At 56.5% G+C, this 15,618-nt stretch overlaps 2 protein-coding genes across 4 annotated transcripts; one reads left to right on the top strand and one right to left on the bottom strand.

Annotated features, from left to right (window-relative positions):
• Positions 1–1,836: 1,836 nt before the first annotated feature.
• Positions 1,837–6,315, top strand: LOC135979441 (interferon-induced protein with tetratricopeptide repeats 1-like). Of its 3 annotated transcripts, XM_065579803.1 has the most exons (3): positions 1,837–1,988; positions 2,460–2,562; positions 4,247–6,315. In XM_065579803.1, the coding sequence occupies exon 3, from the start codon at positions 4,401–4,403 to the stop codon at positions 5,601–5,603; it is 1,203 nt and encodes a 400-aa protein (XP_065435875.1). In that variant the 5' UTR covers positions 1,837–1,988; positions 2,460–2,562; positions 4,247–4,400; the 3' UTR covers positions 5,604–6,315. The 3 variants fall into 3 exon arrangements, with proteins under 3 accessions (XP_065435875.1, XP_065435877.1, XP_065435876.1); XM_065579805.1 differs by lacking the exons at positions 1,837–1,988; positions 2,460–2,562 and adding an exon at positions 3,003–3,225; XM_065579804.1 differs by lacking the exons at positions 1,837–1,988; positions 2,460–2,562 and adding an exon at positions 3,249–3,524.
• Positions 6,316–10,019: 3,704 nt separating this feature from the next.
• On the bottom strand, positions 10,020–15,238 carry LOC101932966 (sialidase-3-like). The gene is made up of 3 exons (XM_065579806.1): positions 15,015–15,238; positions 14,364–14,594; positions 10,020–14,217 (listed from the first exon to the last, which is right to left on the bottom strand). The coding sequence occupies exons 2-3, from the start codon at positions 14,565–14,567 to the stop codon at positions 13,192–13,194; spliced, it is 1,230 nt and encodes a 409-aa protein (XP_065435878.1). The 5' UTR covers positions 14,568–14,594; positions 15,015–15,238; the 3' UTR covers positions 10,020–13,191.
• Between the last annotated feature and the right edge of the window lie 380 nt (positions 15,239–15,618).

The following is a 15,618-nucleotide window of genomic DNA, read 5'->3' as shown; positions in this document are numbered from 1 at the left end:
TGCTTAAAACTAAGACAGGAAAGCTGGAGGCAAGACCACTTTAACCATGAAAGCAGCCTGTCGGTTTGCCTGGGACGGGGACAGTCCAGCTCGCAGCGTAGTTCTCCTACAGTCGCTCTGGACTGACTCTGGCTCTTGTCCCCACTGAGTCTCCCACCCCAGCCACCATGCGCACATGAGCCCAGGCCGATTCTGAGGAGACCCCTATTTTCTGAACAACGGCTTCAGGAAGGACCTGGCTGGCTGGGAAAGCGCAGAGCACTACAGAGCCGGCTGGGCCCTTCATGTTTTTCAGCCTGTCGGCATATTGGATTCAGACTAATTCTCAGGCTGAACTCTATTTAGAACAGGTACCTTTGTTCCTTCCTGCGCTAACGTCACTCCGCTTTGGGGGAGAATAAGGACAAAGGCCTATTAGAGATCTGTAGAAAGCCGATCTGGAAGACAGATTCTTCCACAGCTGCTACTGTGAGATTCTGACAGCTTCCTCTGAACCACCGGGTGCTGGCTGCTGTCAGAGATGGGGTCCTGGACTGGATGGAACTCAAGTTTTGATTCAGTCTGCTAATGCCTATAGCTAGTCCTTCACTAGTCAGTACCAGACGCCAAGAACCAGCTCCTCGGATGGTGCAAATTGGCTTAGCGCTATGGACTGCAATGGAGCTCTGCAAATTCCCACCAGCTGAGGGTCTCTAGCCCTGCAGCATCAGTGACTCAGGACACTGGAGTGTGTTGGCCGAGGCTTTGAAATGATCATGGCAGTGAGAGATGAGCTCAGACTGGAAACCCCAAACCCAGCACTGGTGGACTTGGGGACGCTGAGATCTGGATCCGGAGCCAGAGCTGAATGATGTGGCTTGGGGCAATCGCTGATTACAATAACCCCTGGTGTGTAGCTGGGCTGTGTGCACTGCACGCTGGGCTCCCAACTGCAGGATTTGACTAGTAGCCTTTAAAAAAAAAATGGTTTTGAGGTGCAGAAGGACAAGGAAAAATGTGACACCCTGTCCCAGACCCTGAGCTATTTCTGTGGTACAGGAGTCCCTTTACGAACACAGCAGCCATCTCCATACAGCAGCTAACAAAAAAAATAAAAGCTTCCATGATCCTTAAATCCTGACCCTGTCCCGCTTCCATCCTGCACTGTCCTTTATTACACAAAGGCCTTGTCTACACTTACGTCAGCACGTAGGGTGCGTGTAGCTACACGTGAAAGGCTGTGGTAGGGAGGGCAGCCAGGCTCAGCTTGGGGAGCTGCCGGTGCCATTCCGCACTGCCTCCCCGCACCAGAGCCTTTCCCCACTGGAATCTTTCACTGCCGTGGGGAAAGGCTCTGGCAGCGGGGAAGGGGCAGGACTCTACCCTACTAAATATAGCAGCGTAGACACGGGAGGCCCTGCATGGGCATGTAGGGTGCATAGCCATAGGGTTCAAGCGTCCCTTTACTTGCCTTAGCCAGGCCTCACCATCTACACTGCTGTTACACCAGTGCTAGCAAGGTCGAAATAGCCCCAAGTGTAGACCTACCCAAAGCAACCACCTCTGTTCCTGGAGTCCTAATTGACTGTGCTTGAAGAGGCTTGGGGGTTGCAAAGGAAGGCAGGGTCCAAGTTAACACCCTAGCCCAGCAGCAGCCCCTCTGGTGGGAATTCGTCCTGGGCTCACTGCAAGGAAACAGTTCCCCCTTAGTTAGGACTTTGTATTGTTCTTCCAAAGAAGTAAGGCAGAAACTAGTCATGTAAGCCACGCACCACAGGGTGGCGCTGATGCTCTGCCTCCCCTACGTTTTTCTCCTCTTAGGTCCCTTTGCAGCAGATCAGATTATGTCCGGTCTCTGTGCCCATTGATGCAGTCTGAGTAGCAGGAGCCCTTCAGCGCCACGGTGACATGGGCTGTTATGTGTTTGAATGATTAATCCTTCCTCTTCCTATTCCAGGCCAGAAGGGCTGAGGTGCTGTTTCCCGATGAGCTGTTCCAGGACTAGCGAGGTAAGCACAGACACGGGCCGTGCACTACAGCTCTAGGTACACCCAGGAGCGCTGCCAGCGTTTTTGCCGCCCTAGGTGGCGGAAGGTCCCGCCCCCGAAATGCTGCCCCCGACAGGCAGCAGAAGGTCCCGCCCCCGAAATGCCGCCCCCGACAGGCGGCAGAAGGTCCCACCCCCGAAATACCGACGACAACGGGGGCAGCCGAAGATCCGGCCGCCGCGGTCGCCGCCCCCCAAATGTTAGCGCCCAAGGCAACCGCCTAGGTTGCCTAATGGGTTGTGCCGGCCCTGGGTACACCCCTGTAACCCTAGAGGGGCAGGAAACGTGGTCCTTTCAGGTGGAAACGATGGTGGTTTTAATATGAGTGTAGAGTGTTTAGATGCAAGCTGGCTGGATAGAAACAGAGAGTTTGGAAGATCAATATGTAGCTGAAGATCATTGTTTTTACTGTGGTTTTTTCCCCTCTCATAGGAGCCTTTCCAAGTGTCACGGAAGTACGGACCAGAGTTAACACGGCATCGAGTTGTTTGTTGCATAATAAAGCACGAGCCGGGCTGCCCACTGCCCTGTGCAGGTACCTTGAAGTGAATGAGGGAGAGCTCCTCTGTGCTATGGGCCCCATCCTCTGCACACAACCGCAGCCCCTGTGCTCAGGGCAGCGCAGGCTGTTCCCACCCGGGCGACATGAACACCCCAAGGTGGCGGGGAAGGGCTGGCCGGAGGCTGGGACACGGCCAACCTGGTCACTGCACTGGGCTGTGGAGCTGGTTGGGTGCGTAACAGGGAGTGCACTGCGGGGTGGTAACGGTGAGTGACCCGTCTGTGTGCGGGGAAACCCAGGGCAGGATTGTACGAGTGCAAACGTGTGTGCGTAGAGACACACTCGCACACACACACCCTGTAACTAGTCCCATGTCACCCATGGAGCTGCAGATGGCAAGTCAGGCAGAGTGGAAACTGAAGGTGACAAGTGGAGCTGAAAGTTAAGTTTCAGTTTCCTTTTCCCCAGCTCACTCTCCCTTTCAGTTCCCCAGCCGCCCACTGAGCTCCCCAGCTCGCAGCCCAGGCTGGCTATAAAAGGCAGGGGGGTCCTCGCAGACACAGTCCGATCTGGCCCCAGACAGAACTCGGGTCTCTCCCAGAACCGGGCACTTCTCCAGCTCGGGAAGAAACCCAGTGCAGTGACAGGAGCCGTCACCTCCCTGGCTGGGCTGGGGACTCAGCGGATCGCAATGAGGTAGGAGCATTGGGGTCGCTGGGCGGCGGAGGCATTTCCAGCAAGGGCTCAATCCAGACACCTTCCCACCCCTCTGCGCATTTCTGGGGCTGGCCATCTCCGGCTTTTCTACCTCTGGGGCGGGGTGAATCCGGGGTCATTTTGCAGCCTGTTGCTGCTCCAGGCTGGTGACTCCCAGGGCTAGAGCAGGTCACTGTTTACACCTCACCCTGCGAGCTCAGCTTGCTGTCACTTTCCAGAGAACTCCCCGCTCTGGCCAGCTGTCACTCCGGCTTCACTCCGCATCAACCGAGGAGCCGGTGAGAGAGCCCCGCCCGTCCCCTCTCCCTGTTGTGGTTTTAAACATCCACGTGGGTGTTACCAGACTAGTCACTGGCCTTAACTCCTGCTCCCCTCCGCACAAACCGGGGGAGGGGGGATTAACTCCGATCCCCGGGGGGCTGGAGCCAAGGGGCAGCCGGGGGGCGGGACGGGCCCAGCCCGGGAGATGCAGAAAGAAAAGCCAGCAGCAGGAGAACGGGGCTATGGAGGAGGAGGCTGCAGGGAGGGGAAACCAGCTGCTTGCAGAAGGGGACGGGGGGGGGGGCTCTTGTGAACGCTCAGCCTGGACTGAGACCACATCATCCCCCCCCCCCCCCCCGCGCCCCTCAGCTCAGGGCACCGGCCCCAGACCAGAGAGCGGGCACAGCTTGGGGGGGGGGGTCGGTCTGTCTAGCAAGGCGGTGGGAGGTGTCGGGGTGTCTAGCAAGGGGCGGGGGGGTCGGGGGGTCTAGCAAGGCGGGGGGTGGGGGTTGTTCTATTGTTCAGTGCGGTGCTTGTTCCCAGAAAGAGGACACTGCCGGGTGGGGAGGGGGAGGGAACGGGGGTACAGTTGGGGAGTGCTGGAGGGGGTACCTGCAGTGGGGTACTCACTGGAGGTGGGGGGCAGTGTCGCTCCCTGTCATAGTGGTGGGGATGATTCTAGCCTGCAGTGGAAACTCATTCAGCCCAGATGGAGTCTCATTTCCCCCTCTCTTTGCAGCCCCCTGCGCCTGAAGGAGAAGCTGCAGGCCCTCCAGTGCCACTTCACCTGGAACTTTGAAATCAGAGACAAGGTAGATGCAACTCACATCCTCCAAACTCTGACTCTCAGGATTGCCCACACTCACAACCAGAACCAACCCGTGCTCCTTGCCATGCAAGCTTATCTCTACCACCTGCAAGGGCAATATGAAGACGCTCTGCAAAGCCTTAGAGAAGCCGAGGAGATTCTGCAAAGAGATCACCCAGATAACTTCCCCCGGCAGGTCCTGGTCATTTACGGAAACTACGCCTGGCTCTATTATCACTTGGCCCACTATGATTTGGTTGAGCTTTACCTGGATAAGGTTAGAAAGATCTGCAGCTCCCTGAGCCGCTCTCCATATGCAGCTCAGATCACTGAGATACATGCACAGAAAGGCTGGTCTCTTCTGGCAGCAGGCTTACGCAATGGCAGAGAAGCCACAGAGTGTTTCCAAATGGCATTGAGAGAAGACAAAGCAAATGGGGAGTTTCTTGCTGGCTTGGCAATTGCAGCCTTTGCATCATGGACTCACACACGCAAGCCTGTATTTTGGGAAGCAGCCAAAAAGAAGTTGGGGGCCATTATCCGTGAACAGCAGCAAAACTATGAAGCTAAGGTGTATTTAGCCAGGATCCTTAAGAGGGCGGATAGACAGCAAGCAGAAGCCCTCTTAGAAGATGTTGTCCAGAATAGCCTGGACCCTGAGGTTCTGAGAAATGCAGCCATGTTCTTTCAACCAGAATTCATAGAAAAAACAATCTCTATTCTAGAGCGAGCAATATCTCTGAACCCCAATTATCATCTCCTTCACTATGACCTTGGTTATTGCTACAAGATACAACTGAAGGAGGCCAAGTCAGGCAGAGGAGAAATATTGGCAGCAGCTATTGAGGCCTTCAAAGAGGCTGTGCAAAAAGATCCAGTCTCTGTATTTTCAAAGCTGGCTTTAGCTGAAATGTATGGAGAAAATACACCTCACTACCAAGAAGAGATTTATCTCAATCTCATGAGTGAAATGCCCAGCCTCAGCAAGAAGTGTCAGCAGGCCGTCTACCTTCACTGGGGGGATTTCCTCTTCTACAAGCAGAAGTCACTGGGGGAGGCAGCTGAGATGTACAAAGCAGGTTTCGCCATTCCAGACGGCTATCTGGAGAGGCTACAACTGAAAAAAAGGTTGGAAGAGGTGGCAGGAGAATTCCAGCAGAGCTCCCAAACCGCTGAGGCGAAGGACATACATGACTTCATTCAACAGACTGAAACTCCACGGTACATGGGGAGATCCACTGGTGGCAGCAACAGAGCAGGAGACTGGAGATGTAGAGAAAATGTGTGATCCTTTCCCTTCCCTGGACACACTTTCTGAAGTGAGTCACTTTCCCCACCTGTATAACAATGACATTCGTGTTGCAAATGATTCTGGGTCCCCTGAATAGTTCACACCACGGCACATGCTGCTGTTGCTTCTTATAATTATTATTAGCTACCTGGATTGTGATAGCGCCTAGAAGCCCAGACATGGACCAGGACCCCATTGCGTCTGGCCCCAAAGAGTCTTCAGTCTGCGACCAGAGACAACAGGAGGGAACCAGCAGACAGACGGGGGAGCACAGGCAGACGGTACTGGTCAGCAAAATGGACAGTGGTCTCAGCCCACCAGCTACCCAGCCACTGTCAAGTGTTTTGTAAGCATCACTGCAGAGGAGAGTTTAGCTTCTGATACTGAGCAGCTGTTTCTACCCAGAGGGGACGGTGCGACCATCCTTGTCTCTAAGCAAACCTACCTTCCAGATCTGCTGCCTTCTAACATCCACACAGCAAATAGGCATGGAGTTTCTTCTAACAGCGTTGAGTTCTTGTATTTGCATAGCTGAGGGCCTGTAGTGTGCCTATATCATGATTCCCCTCTTTGCTTTCTGCACCTCTCACTGACAATGACTCACATTTACATGGCACCTTCATCCCCAGCTTGTCAGGGATCTGCTATGTTTTTATTTCATTTACAATAAAAGTAACGGAGAAAACAGAAATAAATCAATTACACCATCTTGGAACATTCCTTTCCCTGCCCTTCGATTGCATCGGGGTGAGCAGCACACGGGCACGTCAAGCTCACAGTAAAGCACCGTGACAGTCACTAATAGAGCAGGAGCCAAGACTGGAGTTTCGGAAGTTGGCTTGGTGGAAATGAGTGTCCAGATTTACCAAATAGCTCAGCACCCAGCAGCTCCCATCGTTCTCAGCTGGGGTCCAAGCCCCCTGCACTATTCTCAGGGGATGGGGTGCGGTGGAACGCTCTATTGTTCTCGGGGCGGGTGCAAGGATGTTTCGCGCCCTAGGCAAAACTTCCACCTTGCACCCCCCCCAAGCTCTGTGGCAGCTCTCCACTCCGCCCTAAGATGCCCACCCCTGCAGCAGCTCCCCACCCCCCCCTCCGCCCTGAGGCACCCCCACCCCCGCGGCAGCTCCCCCCGGCCCGGGGAGCCGTGTGGCAGCTCCCCGCCCCAGCTCACCTCTGCTCCGCCTCCTCCCTGAGCACGCTGTCGCCGCTCCACTTCTCCCGCCTCCCTGGCGCCGCAAGCCTGGGAGGGAGAGAAGCAGAGCAGGACGGCGTGCTCAGGGGAGGAGGCGGAGCAGAGGTGAGCCGGGGCAGGGAGTTCCCTTGCGTGCCGCCCCCCCTTACTTGCTGCAGGCGGCCCTCCCCAGACCCCCCTGCCCCAGCTCCCTCCGCCTAAATGCCAACAATGACCGGGGCGGCCAAAGATCCGGCCTCCGTGGTCACCGCCGAAGGACCCGAAATGCTGCCCCCCAAATGCTAGTGCCCTAGGCGACCACCTAGGTCGCCTAATGGGTTGCACCGGCCCTGATTGCTCCCAATGCGGGTGGGGTGAGGAAGATTCTCCATTGTTCTCAGTGGACACTGCTAGACTATTGAAAAGCGGCCATAGAAGCTTAGGCAGCTAACGGGGTATCTTTGAGGTCTGCTGGGCACTCAAAGAATTACCATAAAGGACCCTAAGCTCCCAGGTGGGTGAGGTGGACAAAGGGATGGGGCAGAGGCATGGGTAAAGGCTCCTTACCTGGCATGTTCAAAAGCCCTCCCGGGGTCCTGTGTGCTTCAACCCCCCAGGGACAGGGACCCCATCAGGTGCAGGGGAACATGCTCGCCCCAGCGCTGCCGACTGGCCAGGCGCGTCCAAACACCAAGGGCCCCTTCGCGCTGCGATGAAGGGATCAGCAGACAGCCAGGGCAGGCTGGGTGCGAGTGAGGGGGGGTGGGAACTGTCAGGTTTCCCCTGTCGGGGGGTGCTGGAGGGGACGGGGCGTAGATCCACAGGGAGCTTGGGGAAGGGGCAAAACACAGGAAGGTTCTTATCTGGTTGGGGGCTGCTTCACACGCAGAGCAGGTGCCCTGCTTCCAGCCCCGATCCTTTTCCACAGCAAACCTGGGCAGTCAACAGGTACCTGCCCTGGGGCTGTCCAGGGTTGGGGGCCCCTCCCAGCAGCTGTTTGTGGCTGGATGTATCACCACTGGGAGCCGGGTAGAGACCCACCCCCCGGCTGCTCCGGCTCCAGCACGCCACTCCCCCACCCCCGGGCAGCTCCAGCACGCCACAACCCCTCCACCCCCCAGGGCTGCTCCGGCTCCAGCGCCGCCCCCACCCCCACCCTGGGGCTGCTCCAGCTCCAGCCCCGCCCTCCCCTTAGCTCAGCCCTGCCCTGGGTCAGGCAACTCCAGCTCACAGCTGTCAATCAGCCTGTCCTGGAGCATTGGCCCCAGCGACTCAGTCTCTGGATGCTGATTTCTCCATGGTCCATTCCCAGTATTGGGACAGGGCAGCCAAACAACCCCACTCAGTTCCCGTGGGGGGCCAGCAGCCCCCTTACACCGAGACGGCTTCTGGCTGACTTCAACCCCACTGAGAGTAATGGGAGATAGCAGCCAAAATGGCTGCAGAAAACGTCACTCATTGGCAGTGTGGCTGGTGAGGGCAGGGCCTAGAGGGCAATGCAGGCCTGAGTGTGGCCTCCTGTATCAGCCACTTACCCTCCCTGTTTCCAGCTCTCCCACTGCTTCACAGCAGGGGGGGATCTCCTGGCCCTTCCCCGGGAGATCGATGGGAAAACTGAAGCACGGAGCAGGGCCGTGACCTGCCCCAGGTCTAGCAGTGAGTCAGGGGCATAGCCCGGGCTAGAACTCAGTCCTGGGGCTTGTGCTCTAACCATTAGGCCAGGCTGTTTCCAATACCACGTGCTTAATTTTCACTGCAGGCGCTTGGTCTCTCAGCTGCACGGAGAAAGCCCCAGCGCTGCTCTCCCCAGACAGGCACGCTCCCAGCGTGGAAACCTGCCTGTCTCGGGCCACCGATTCTGCCCCCTCTCCCCGTTATCCTGTAGCTCCCCTCATTTCCACCACTCAGTCAGTCCCTCCCTGATTTCCCGCATCTGGCGGTCTTGCTTCGCCACCTAGTGGCGCTTCTCCATTTTGAAGCATGTGGAGGAGAGGAAGGTGATCAGGAACAGTCAACATGGATTCACTAAGGGCAAGTCATGCCTGACCAACCTGATTGCCTTCAAGGATGAGCATAAGTGCCGACTCCGTGGGTGCTCCGGGGCTGGAGCACCCACAAGGAAAAATTGGTGGGTGCTCTGCACCCACCGGCAGCCAAGCTCCCCGCCCTGCCCCTCCCCCCGACTCACCTCACCTCCACCTCCTCCCCTGAGCGCACCGCGTCCCCGCTTCCCCTCCCAGCACTTGCCGCCATGGCGTAACAAGCTGTGGGAGGGAGGGAAGGAGGGAGAGAGGAGGAGCGGGAACATGGCGCTCTCAGAGGAGGAGGCTGGGAAGAGGCAGGGCCAGGGCGGGCACTCGTGGAAGGAGTCGAATAGGGGCAGGGAGGGGGCGGAGTTGGGGCGGGGACTTTGGATAAGGGGTTGGAATGGGGGCGGGGCAAGGGTGGGAGGGGTGAGGCAGGGTGGAGTTGGGACGGGGCCAGTGGGGTCGAGCACTCACCGGTGCCAGGAAAAGTTGGCACCTGTGATGATGAGATAACTGGCTCTGTGGATATGGGGAAAGCAGTGGACGTGATATATCTTGACTTTAGCAAAGCTTTTGATACCGTGTCCTACAGTATTCTTGCCAGCAAGTTAAAGAAGTATGGATTGGATGAATGGACTATAAAGTGGATAGAAAGTTGGCTAGATAATCGGGCTCAATGGGTAGCGATCAATGGCTCAATGTCTAGTTGGCAGCCGGTATCAAGCGGCGCGCCCCAGGGATCGGTCCTGGGGTCGGTTTTGTCCAACATCTTCATTAATGATCTGGATGATGGGATGGATTGCACCCTCAGCAAATTCATGGATGACATCATAGGCGCCGACTCCATGGGTGCTCTGGGGCTGGAGCAACCCTGGGGAAAAATTAGTGGGTGCTCTGCACCCACTGGCAGCCAAGCTCCCCTCCTGCCCAAGTGAGCACACCATGTCCCCGCTCCTCCCCATACCTCCCAGTGTTTCCTGCTCGGCCACTGTGAAACAGCTGTTTGGCAGGGTTATTACGATCCGGGAGGAGGGGGAGAAGCGGGAATGTGGCGCGCTCAGGGGAGGAGGCAGGGAAGAGGTGGGGCCAGGCAGGGATTTGGGGAAGGAGTTGGAATTTGGGCAGGGAAGGGGTGGGAAGAGGCATGGCAGGAGCAGGGCCTCATGGAAGGGGTGTAGTGGGGGCAGGGCTAGGGGCGGGATGGGGTCGAGCACCCACGTGAAAGAGGGGAAGTTGGCACCTATGGATGACACTAAGCTGGGGGGAGATGTAGATACGCTGGAGGATAGGGATAGGGTCCAGAGTGACCTAGACAAATTGGAGGATTGGGCCAAAAGAAATTGGATGAGGTTCAACAAGGACAAGTGCAGAGTCCTGCTGCGATGGGTTTGATCACAGAGACCCTCTTGGGACTGTCACCTGACATGCTGAAGTTACCTCTGAGCCCATTTTTCCTGCCAGCTTGGGACTCCAGAACCCTGCCTTCTTGAGTCCAACATGCTAGTCTGCTGCAACACAGACCCAGGTCTGGTCCATGCCCCCCAAAGCTGCAGGCTTTAACCAAAAATTGCTCAGCAGGTCACCTATCTCCAGCACCCAGACACCCAGTTCCCAATGGGATCCAAACCCCAAATAAATCCGTTTTACTCTGTATAAAGCTTATACAGGGTAAACTCACAAATTGTCCACCCTCTATAACACTGATAGAGAGATATGCACAGCTGGTTGCTCCCTCAGTTATTAATCACTTACTCTGGGTTTACTAATAAACAAAAATGATTTTATTAAGTATAAGAAGTAGGATTTAAGTGGTTCCAAGTAATAACAGACAGAACAAAGTGAATTACCAAGCACAATAAAACAAAACACGCAAGTCTAAGCCTAATACATTAAGAAACTGATTACAAGTAAATCTCACCCTCAGAGATGTGTGGTAAGAGGAGGCCCTGAGATATAAACCTTGGTATCAGAGGCCCAGTATGAGGCCTAAGGCCTGAACCAAAGTAATGGTCAAGACTTCGCTAACATAAAGCAAAGTGAAGCTGTGAGCCAGAGGCAGGCCCTGCTCACAGAAGCTGGCAAGGAAAGGGCTGATGTTGCATAAATATATATTCATTTAGCATAGTTACAGTATAAACATGGTACCAAGATACACTATACCGGAACATTCCACAGATAACAGGGAACAGGCCGACCCATCCCAATGACAGGGGCAAAAGGGTAAAATGATGGATAGAGTTGTTTTGATCCAACCAACATGTACAAGGTGAGAGGCGGCACCTTACTACGTAGAGGGGTCGTACCTTGCTACGTAGAGGGGTTGCACCTCAATACGTCAGGAGTGATGTGTAACTTGTTTGTACCTGTGTATAAGAATGTATCCCTGGGGTGGTGTCTTTGTCCGGCTGAGGGGGCAGTGGAAAGTCCCGCCACTGAGCTGAGTCCATTGCCGAGCGGCACTTTCTAGCAGTATGCCCGGAAGACTAAGTAATCTACGGGGAGCTGAAATTGTGTCAGGGTCGCAATAAACCTGGCCGAGGTGCCTTTGTACCTTACTAGACTCTGTGGTTATTGGGGGTTCTCGTCGGGTTTGCTGTGTCAGCTATCTGCAGAGCTGGGGCAGCACACAGAGGGAACACACGCACGCAGCCGAGTGATATCAACAGGAGAAAGCAGAAGCACCACACCGGTAGCCTCTCACAACAAGATGTTCCAATAAGCTTCTTTCACAGACTAGACTCCTTCCTAGGCTGGGCCCAATCCTTTCCCCGGTACAGTCTTTGTTAGTTCCAGCAGGCATCTTAAGTGAAAAGCAGGGGCTCTCTCATGACTGGAAGCGCCCTTTGTTCTGTTCCACCCCCTTTTATATCTTTGGCACAAGGTGGGAATCCTTTGTCTTTCTCTGGGTTCCCACCCCTCCTTCTAAATGGAAAAGCACCAGGTTTAAGATGGATCATGTGACATGTTCACATGTCCTGTGAGGCTTCATTACCCACAGGCTGGCACCCAGGTATACAGGGAGGTTTGCAAGTAAACAGAGCCATTTACAGCCAACTGTCCTAGTGAATAGGAGCCATCAAGATTCCAAGCCACCATTAATGGCCCACAATTTGCATAATTACAATAGGACCTCAGAGTTATATTTCACATTCCTAGTTTCAGATACAAGAATGATACATTCATTCAAATAGGATGAACACACTCAGTAGATTATAAGCTTTGTAATGATACCTGACAAGAGACCTTTTGCATAAAGCATATTCCAGTTACACCATATTCACTCTTATAAACATATTTTATAAAGCATATGCAACATCTGGGCTGAGTTTGGGCTGGGGGAGGGGCGCTCCTCCCCCGGCAGTGGCAGGGCTGGGGCTGCGGGAGGTCCGGGCTGGGGCTGGGTTTGGGGCGCTCTTTCCCTGTCTGCAGCAGGTCCGGGGCTGAGTTGGGGATGGGGGAGCTGATTTACCCCAGCAGGCGTTTTGGCCCCTGGCGGTGGTGCATCTGGCTCAGGGTGGTGGTACATCAGTAGGATGGCAATGGAGAGGCTGGCACGGCTGCCTGGGCTGTGGCCAAGTTCTCAATCTCAGATGGACTGACGGATGCTTCGCTCCTCTGCAAACCAGGCCCTAGGACAGGGGTGGGCAAACTTTTTGGCCTGAGGGCCACATCAGGCAATAGAAATTGTATGGCAGGCCATGAACGCTCACAACATTGGGGTTGGAGTGTGGGAAGGGTTGCAGGTTCTGGCTGGGGGTGCAGGCTCTGGGATGGGGCTGGGGATGAGAGGTTTGGGGTGCAGGAGGGGGCTCTGTGTGGGATTGAGGGGTTTGGAGTGCGGGAAGGGGATCAGGGCTGGCGCAGGGGGTTGGGCATGGGGAGGAGTTCAGGGGTGCAGGCTCCGAGCAGCGCTTACCTCAAGCAGCTCCCAGAAGCAGTGGCATGTCCCTTCTCCAGCTTCTACGCATGGAGGGACCCCCAACCCTCAGAGTGGGACCATGCGGCTGCTTCTGGGAGCTATGTGGTGCGGTCCCCGACCATGTACCCTGGAGCGGGGCCATGCTACGGCTCCCGCGTGGTGCGGCCCCCGACCCGGCGCCCCGGTTGGACCACCGAACTGGAGCAATCCCCAGACCCCGTTCCCAAGTGGGACTTTGTGGCCTGTCTTAACGGCTTGCGGGCCGAATCCAGCCCACGGGCCATAGTTTGCCTACCCCTGCCCTAGGAAGTCTTCTGCAAACCAGGCTGTAGGAAATCCCGGACCCCAAAGAAGAGACACCCAAAAGAAGAGGCTGCTTTTGGAAGCCCAGGCCTCATGGGGGTGAGAATCTCCGATGCGGGGGGGGTGGGTGCTTACTCCCCCGGAGGACATGCTAGTCGGATTTTAGCTCTGAGGATCCTCAAAGCAGAAGAGCTGGAAGGCGATCTCCTCACACGCGTGATTCACCCCGCACTCAAACAGGCAGCCAAACAAGAGCGGCGCTGGCACCTCCTGGCACACGGCCAGGTCCGAGTAACCACATGGCCCTTTGTACAGGAGCCAGGGGTGTTCCCACTTGGCCTCGTTCAACGGGGACTGGTTGAGGTGGATGCCCAGGTCGACCTGCTTGCATTTACCTGTCGGGTGGGAGTAAAGCAGCCATGACACGGTGCTTCTGCGGATGGTGGAGGGGGCATTCCCACTGTTCAACAGGCAGGTCGTCTCGGGGGCTGGGGCGTCTGGCACTTCTGCGCCATCCGCCCCCAGAAGCCCTGCTGTCGGCGTGAAGCTCACCACGCTGCCCTGACAGCTGTGCTCGCACAGCTGCTTGCATGAGGAGTGGCATTTGAATGTCAGCCCCTGGTCTGTGCTGAGCGCCGCTGCCCGGCACCGGCAGGGGGTGCGGGCATTGCAGTACAACACGGGGTCGCAGGCCTGGCACACCACCTCGGCCACCTGGCACTCCCCCGTCTTCATGCCCTTAATCAGCTCACCCTTGTGCCAGCGCTGCCCGCCGTCGTCACTATAAAAGACCAAGGACCGGGGCAGGGTCCAGCAGGGCAGTGGCAGGCGGCAGCAGCGAGCGGTAATGTGGTAGGTATAAGCCGGGATCACCAGCCGCCCGGAGCTGAGCTGCACCCCGTGCCCCGGCCCCACCGCAAATGTGGCCCAGTCCTTCAAGTCTTCCCCAATCACCTGCTCCGTCAAGTCCGTTAACGAGCTCCAGGTCTGGCCGGCATCTTTGCTTCGGACGTAGCACAGCCGGGCGGCGTTCTGCCCGGTCAAGATCTGGCATTGCTCTGTGACATGGTTCCTCACGCAGATGAAGAACAGGAAAACAGTCTGACTCTTCCGCTCGTACACCGGGCAGGGGTTCATTGTGCGGTGACCCGGTAACACTGCGTTCATCAAGCACTCCCTGGGCCCCCACTGCAGCAGGAGAGACGGGGCGAGAACAGGTAGGTCAGAGGGGTAAGTGAGCGGGGCCTACTCCTCAGTACATCACAATGACCATCCCATACGGGCTGGGCAGCAAGCGAGAGGGGTCTGCAGGGAAACAATGCACAAGGAATCACCTCAACCGAAGTCCCTGTCTTCCGACCTCGTCTCAGTACTAGGTACTCAGCATCCACGTCCTTGGGAGAGGAGCGTTTCTCCGCGAACGCCAGGAGCGTGTCTGTGGGGATATACAGCAGTGCGGGGATCCGATAGGTGACTCCACTCCATGGATCCTGGTGGAAGAGAGTCACCTTCCCAGAGCTAATCGAAGCCTTGATCATGATGTCTCGACGTACCAGAGACCTCAGCTGGGAGAGAAAAGGGATCAAGGGGGTTAAAACAATACTAGTTACGGAGCTTCTCTCAGCCACAGAGCTGCACCCACCTGCTCAGACAGGAAACATACTGGGCTCCTCCTTCCTCATCTCTGCCATAGACTCACTGCACCAGGCAACCAGGTCAGGGACCAATGCTGCAAGGGGCTCAGCACAGACTTAGCTCCTACTGATTTCAATGAGAGCAGGATCCAGCCCTGATCAGCAGGGGGTGGGGGCAAGGACGCTGAGTTAGGGCCAAATTCTGCTCAGTTACACCAGAGTAATTTCTGGCTCTGGGTTTACACCAGCGTCACAGCGATCAGAACCCGGCCCCCACTGTCTCCAAGTGACAAACAGGGGCCTCCCTCCAAGCCCAGACCTTCCCAGCACCAGCCCAGGGCAGCAATTTACCACCAGCCGGTGCCTGTCCTGCTGGAGGAGATCCCCGCAGTGCTGTCTCCAATGCAGACCGGCTCTGGCCTCTCCCTCCTGGCCCGGCTTTCTGCTCTTTCCAGCGGGGAACGGGACAAACTAGACCAGGGAGCCTAGAAACAGCAAGAGAAGTGAGAGGAGAAGCTCTAACCCTGGCAGGGATTCAAGCCCTACTGAGCCGAGCCAAGCGCACCCCACCCCTGCAGACACTGCTTCATCTAAGATTACTGCCAAAGAGACGTGCTACAGCGCCCCACCTCAAAAAGGCCTACGCACTGCCCCCAATCATGGCAAGTCCCCCCAACAGACCTGGCCCCCTACCCGCCCATTGCGCCGAGTCCCCCCACCACCATCAGACATACTCCCGCCAACCCGCATTGTATCAAGTTCCCCCACCCCATCAAACCTGCCCCTCCATGCCCCCATTGCGCTGAGTCCCCCCACCCTATCAGACGTGCCTCCACCTCCCCAATGCGCCGAGTTCCCCCCACCCCATCAGACGTGCCCACACCCCCCTTGCGCCAAGTGCCCTCCACCCCCATCAGACCTGCCACCCCCGTTGCGCCGAGTCCCCCCCGCCCCA

The sequence above is a fragment of the Chrysemys picta genome, unplaced genomic scaffold, assembly GCF_011386835.1.
Source record: "Chrysemys picta bellii isolate R12L10 unplaced genomic scaffold, ASM1138683v2 scaf870, whole genome shotgun sequence".
In the NCBI taxonomy this organism is placed as follows: Eukaryota; Metazoa; Chordata; order Testudines; family Emydidae; genus Chrysemys; species Chrysemys picta.
This window is presented reverse-complemented; position numbering and strand designations above follow the sequence as displayed.

Excerpts from the sequence above, each read along its gene's own strand:
- LOC101932966 (XM_065579806.1), bottom strand. The coding sequence starts at position 14,567 with ATGATCAAGGCTTCGATTAGCTCTGGGAAGGTGACTCTCTTCCACCAG. Across the intron at positions 14,218-14,363 it reads AGACAGGGACTTCGGTTGAG|TGGGGGCCCAGGGAGTGCTT; the intron begins GTGATTCCTTGT and ends CTCCTGCTGCAG.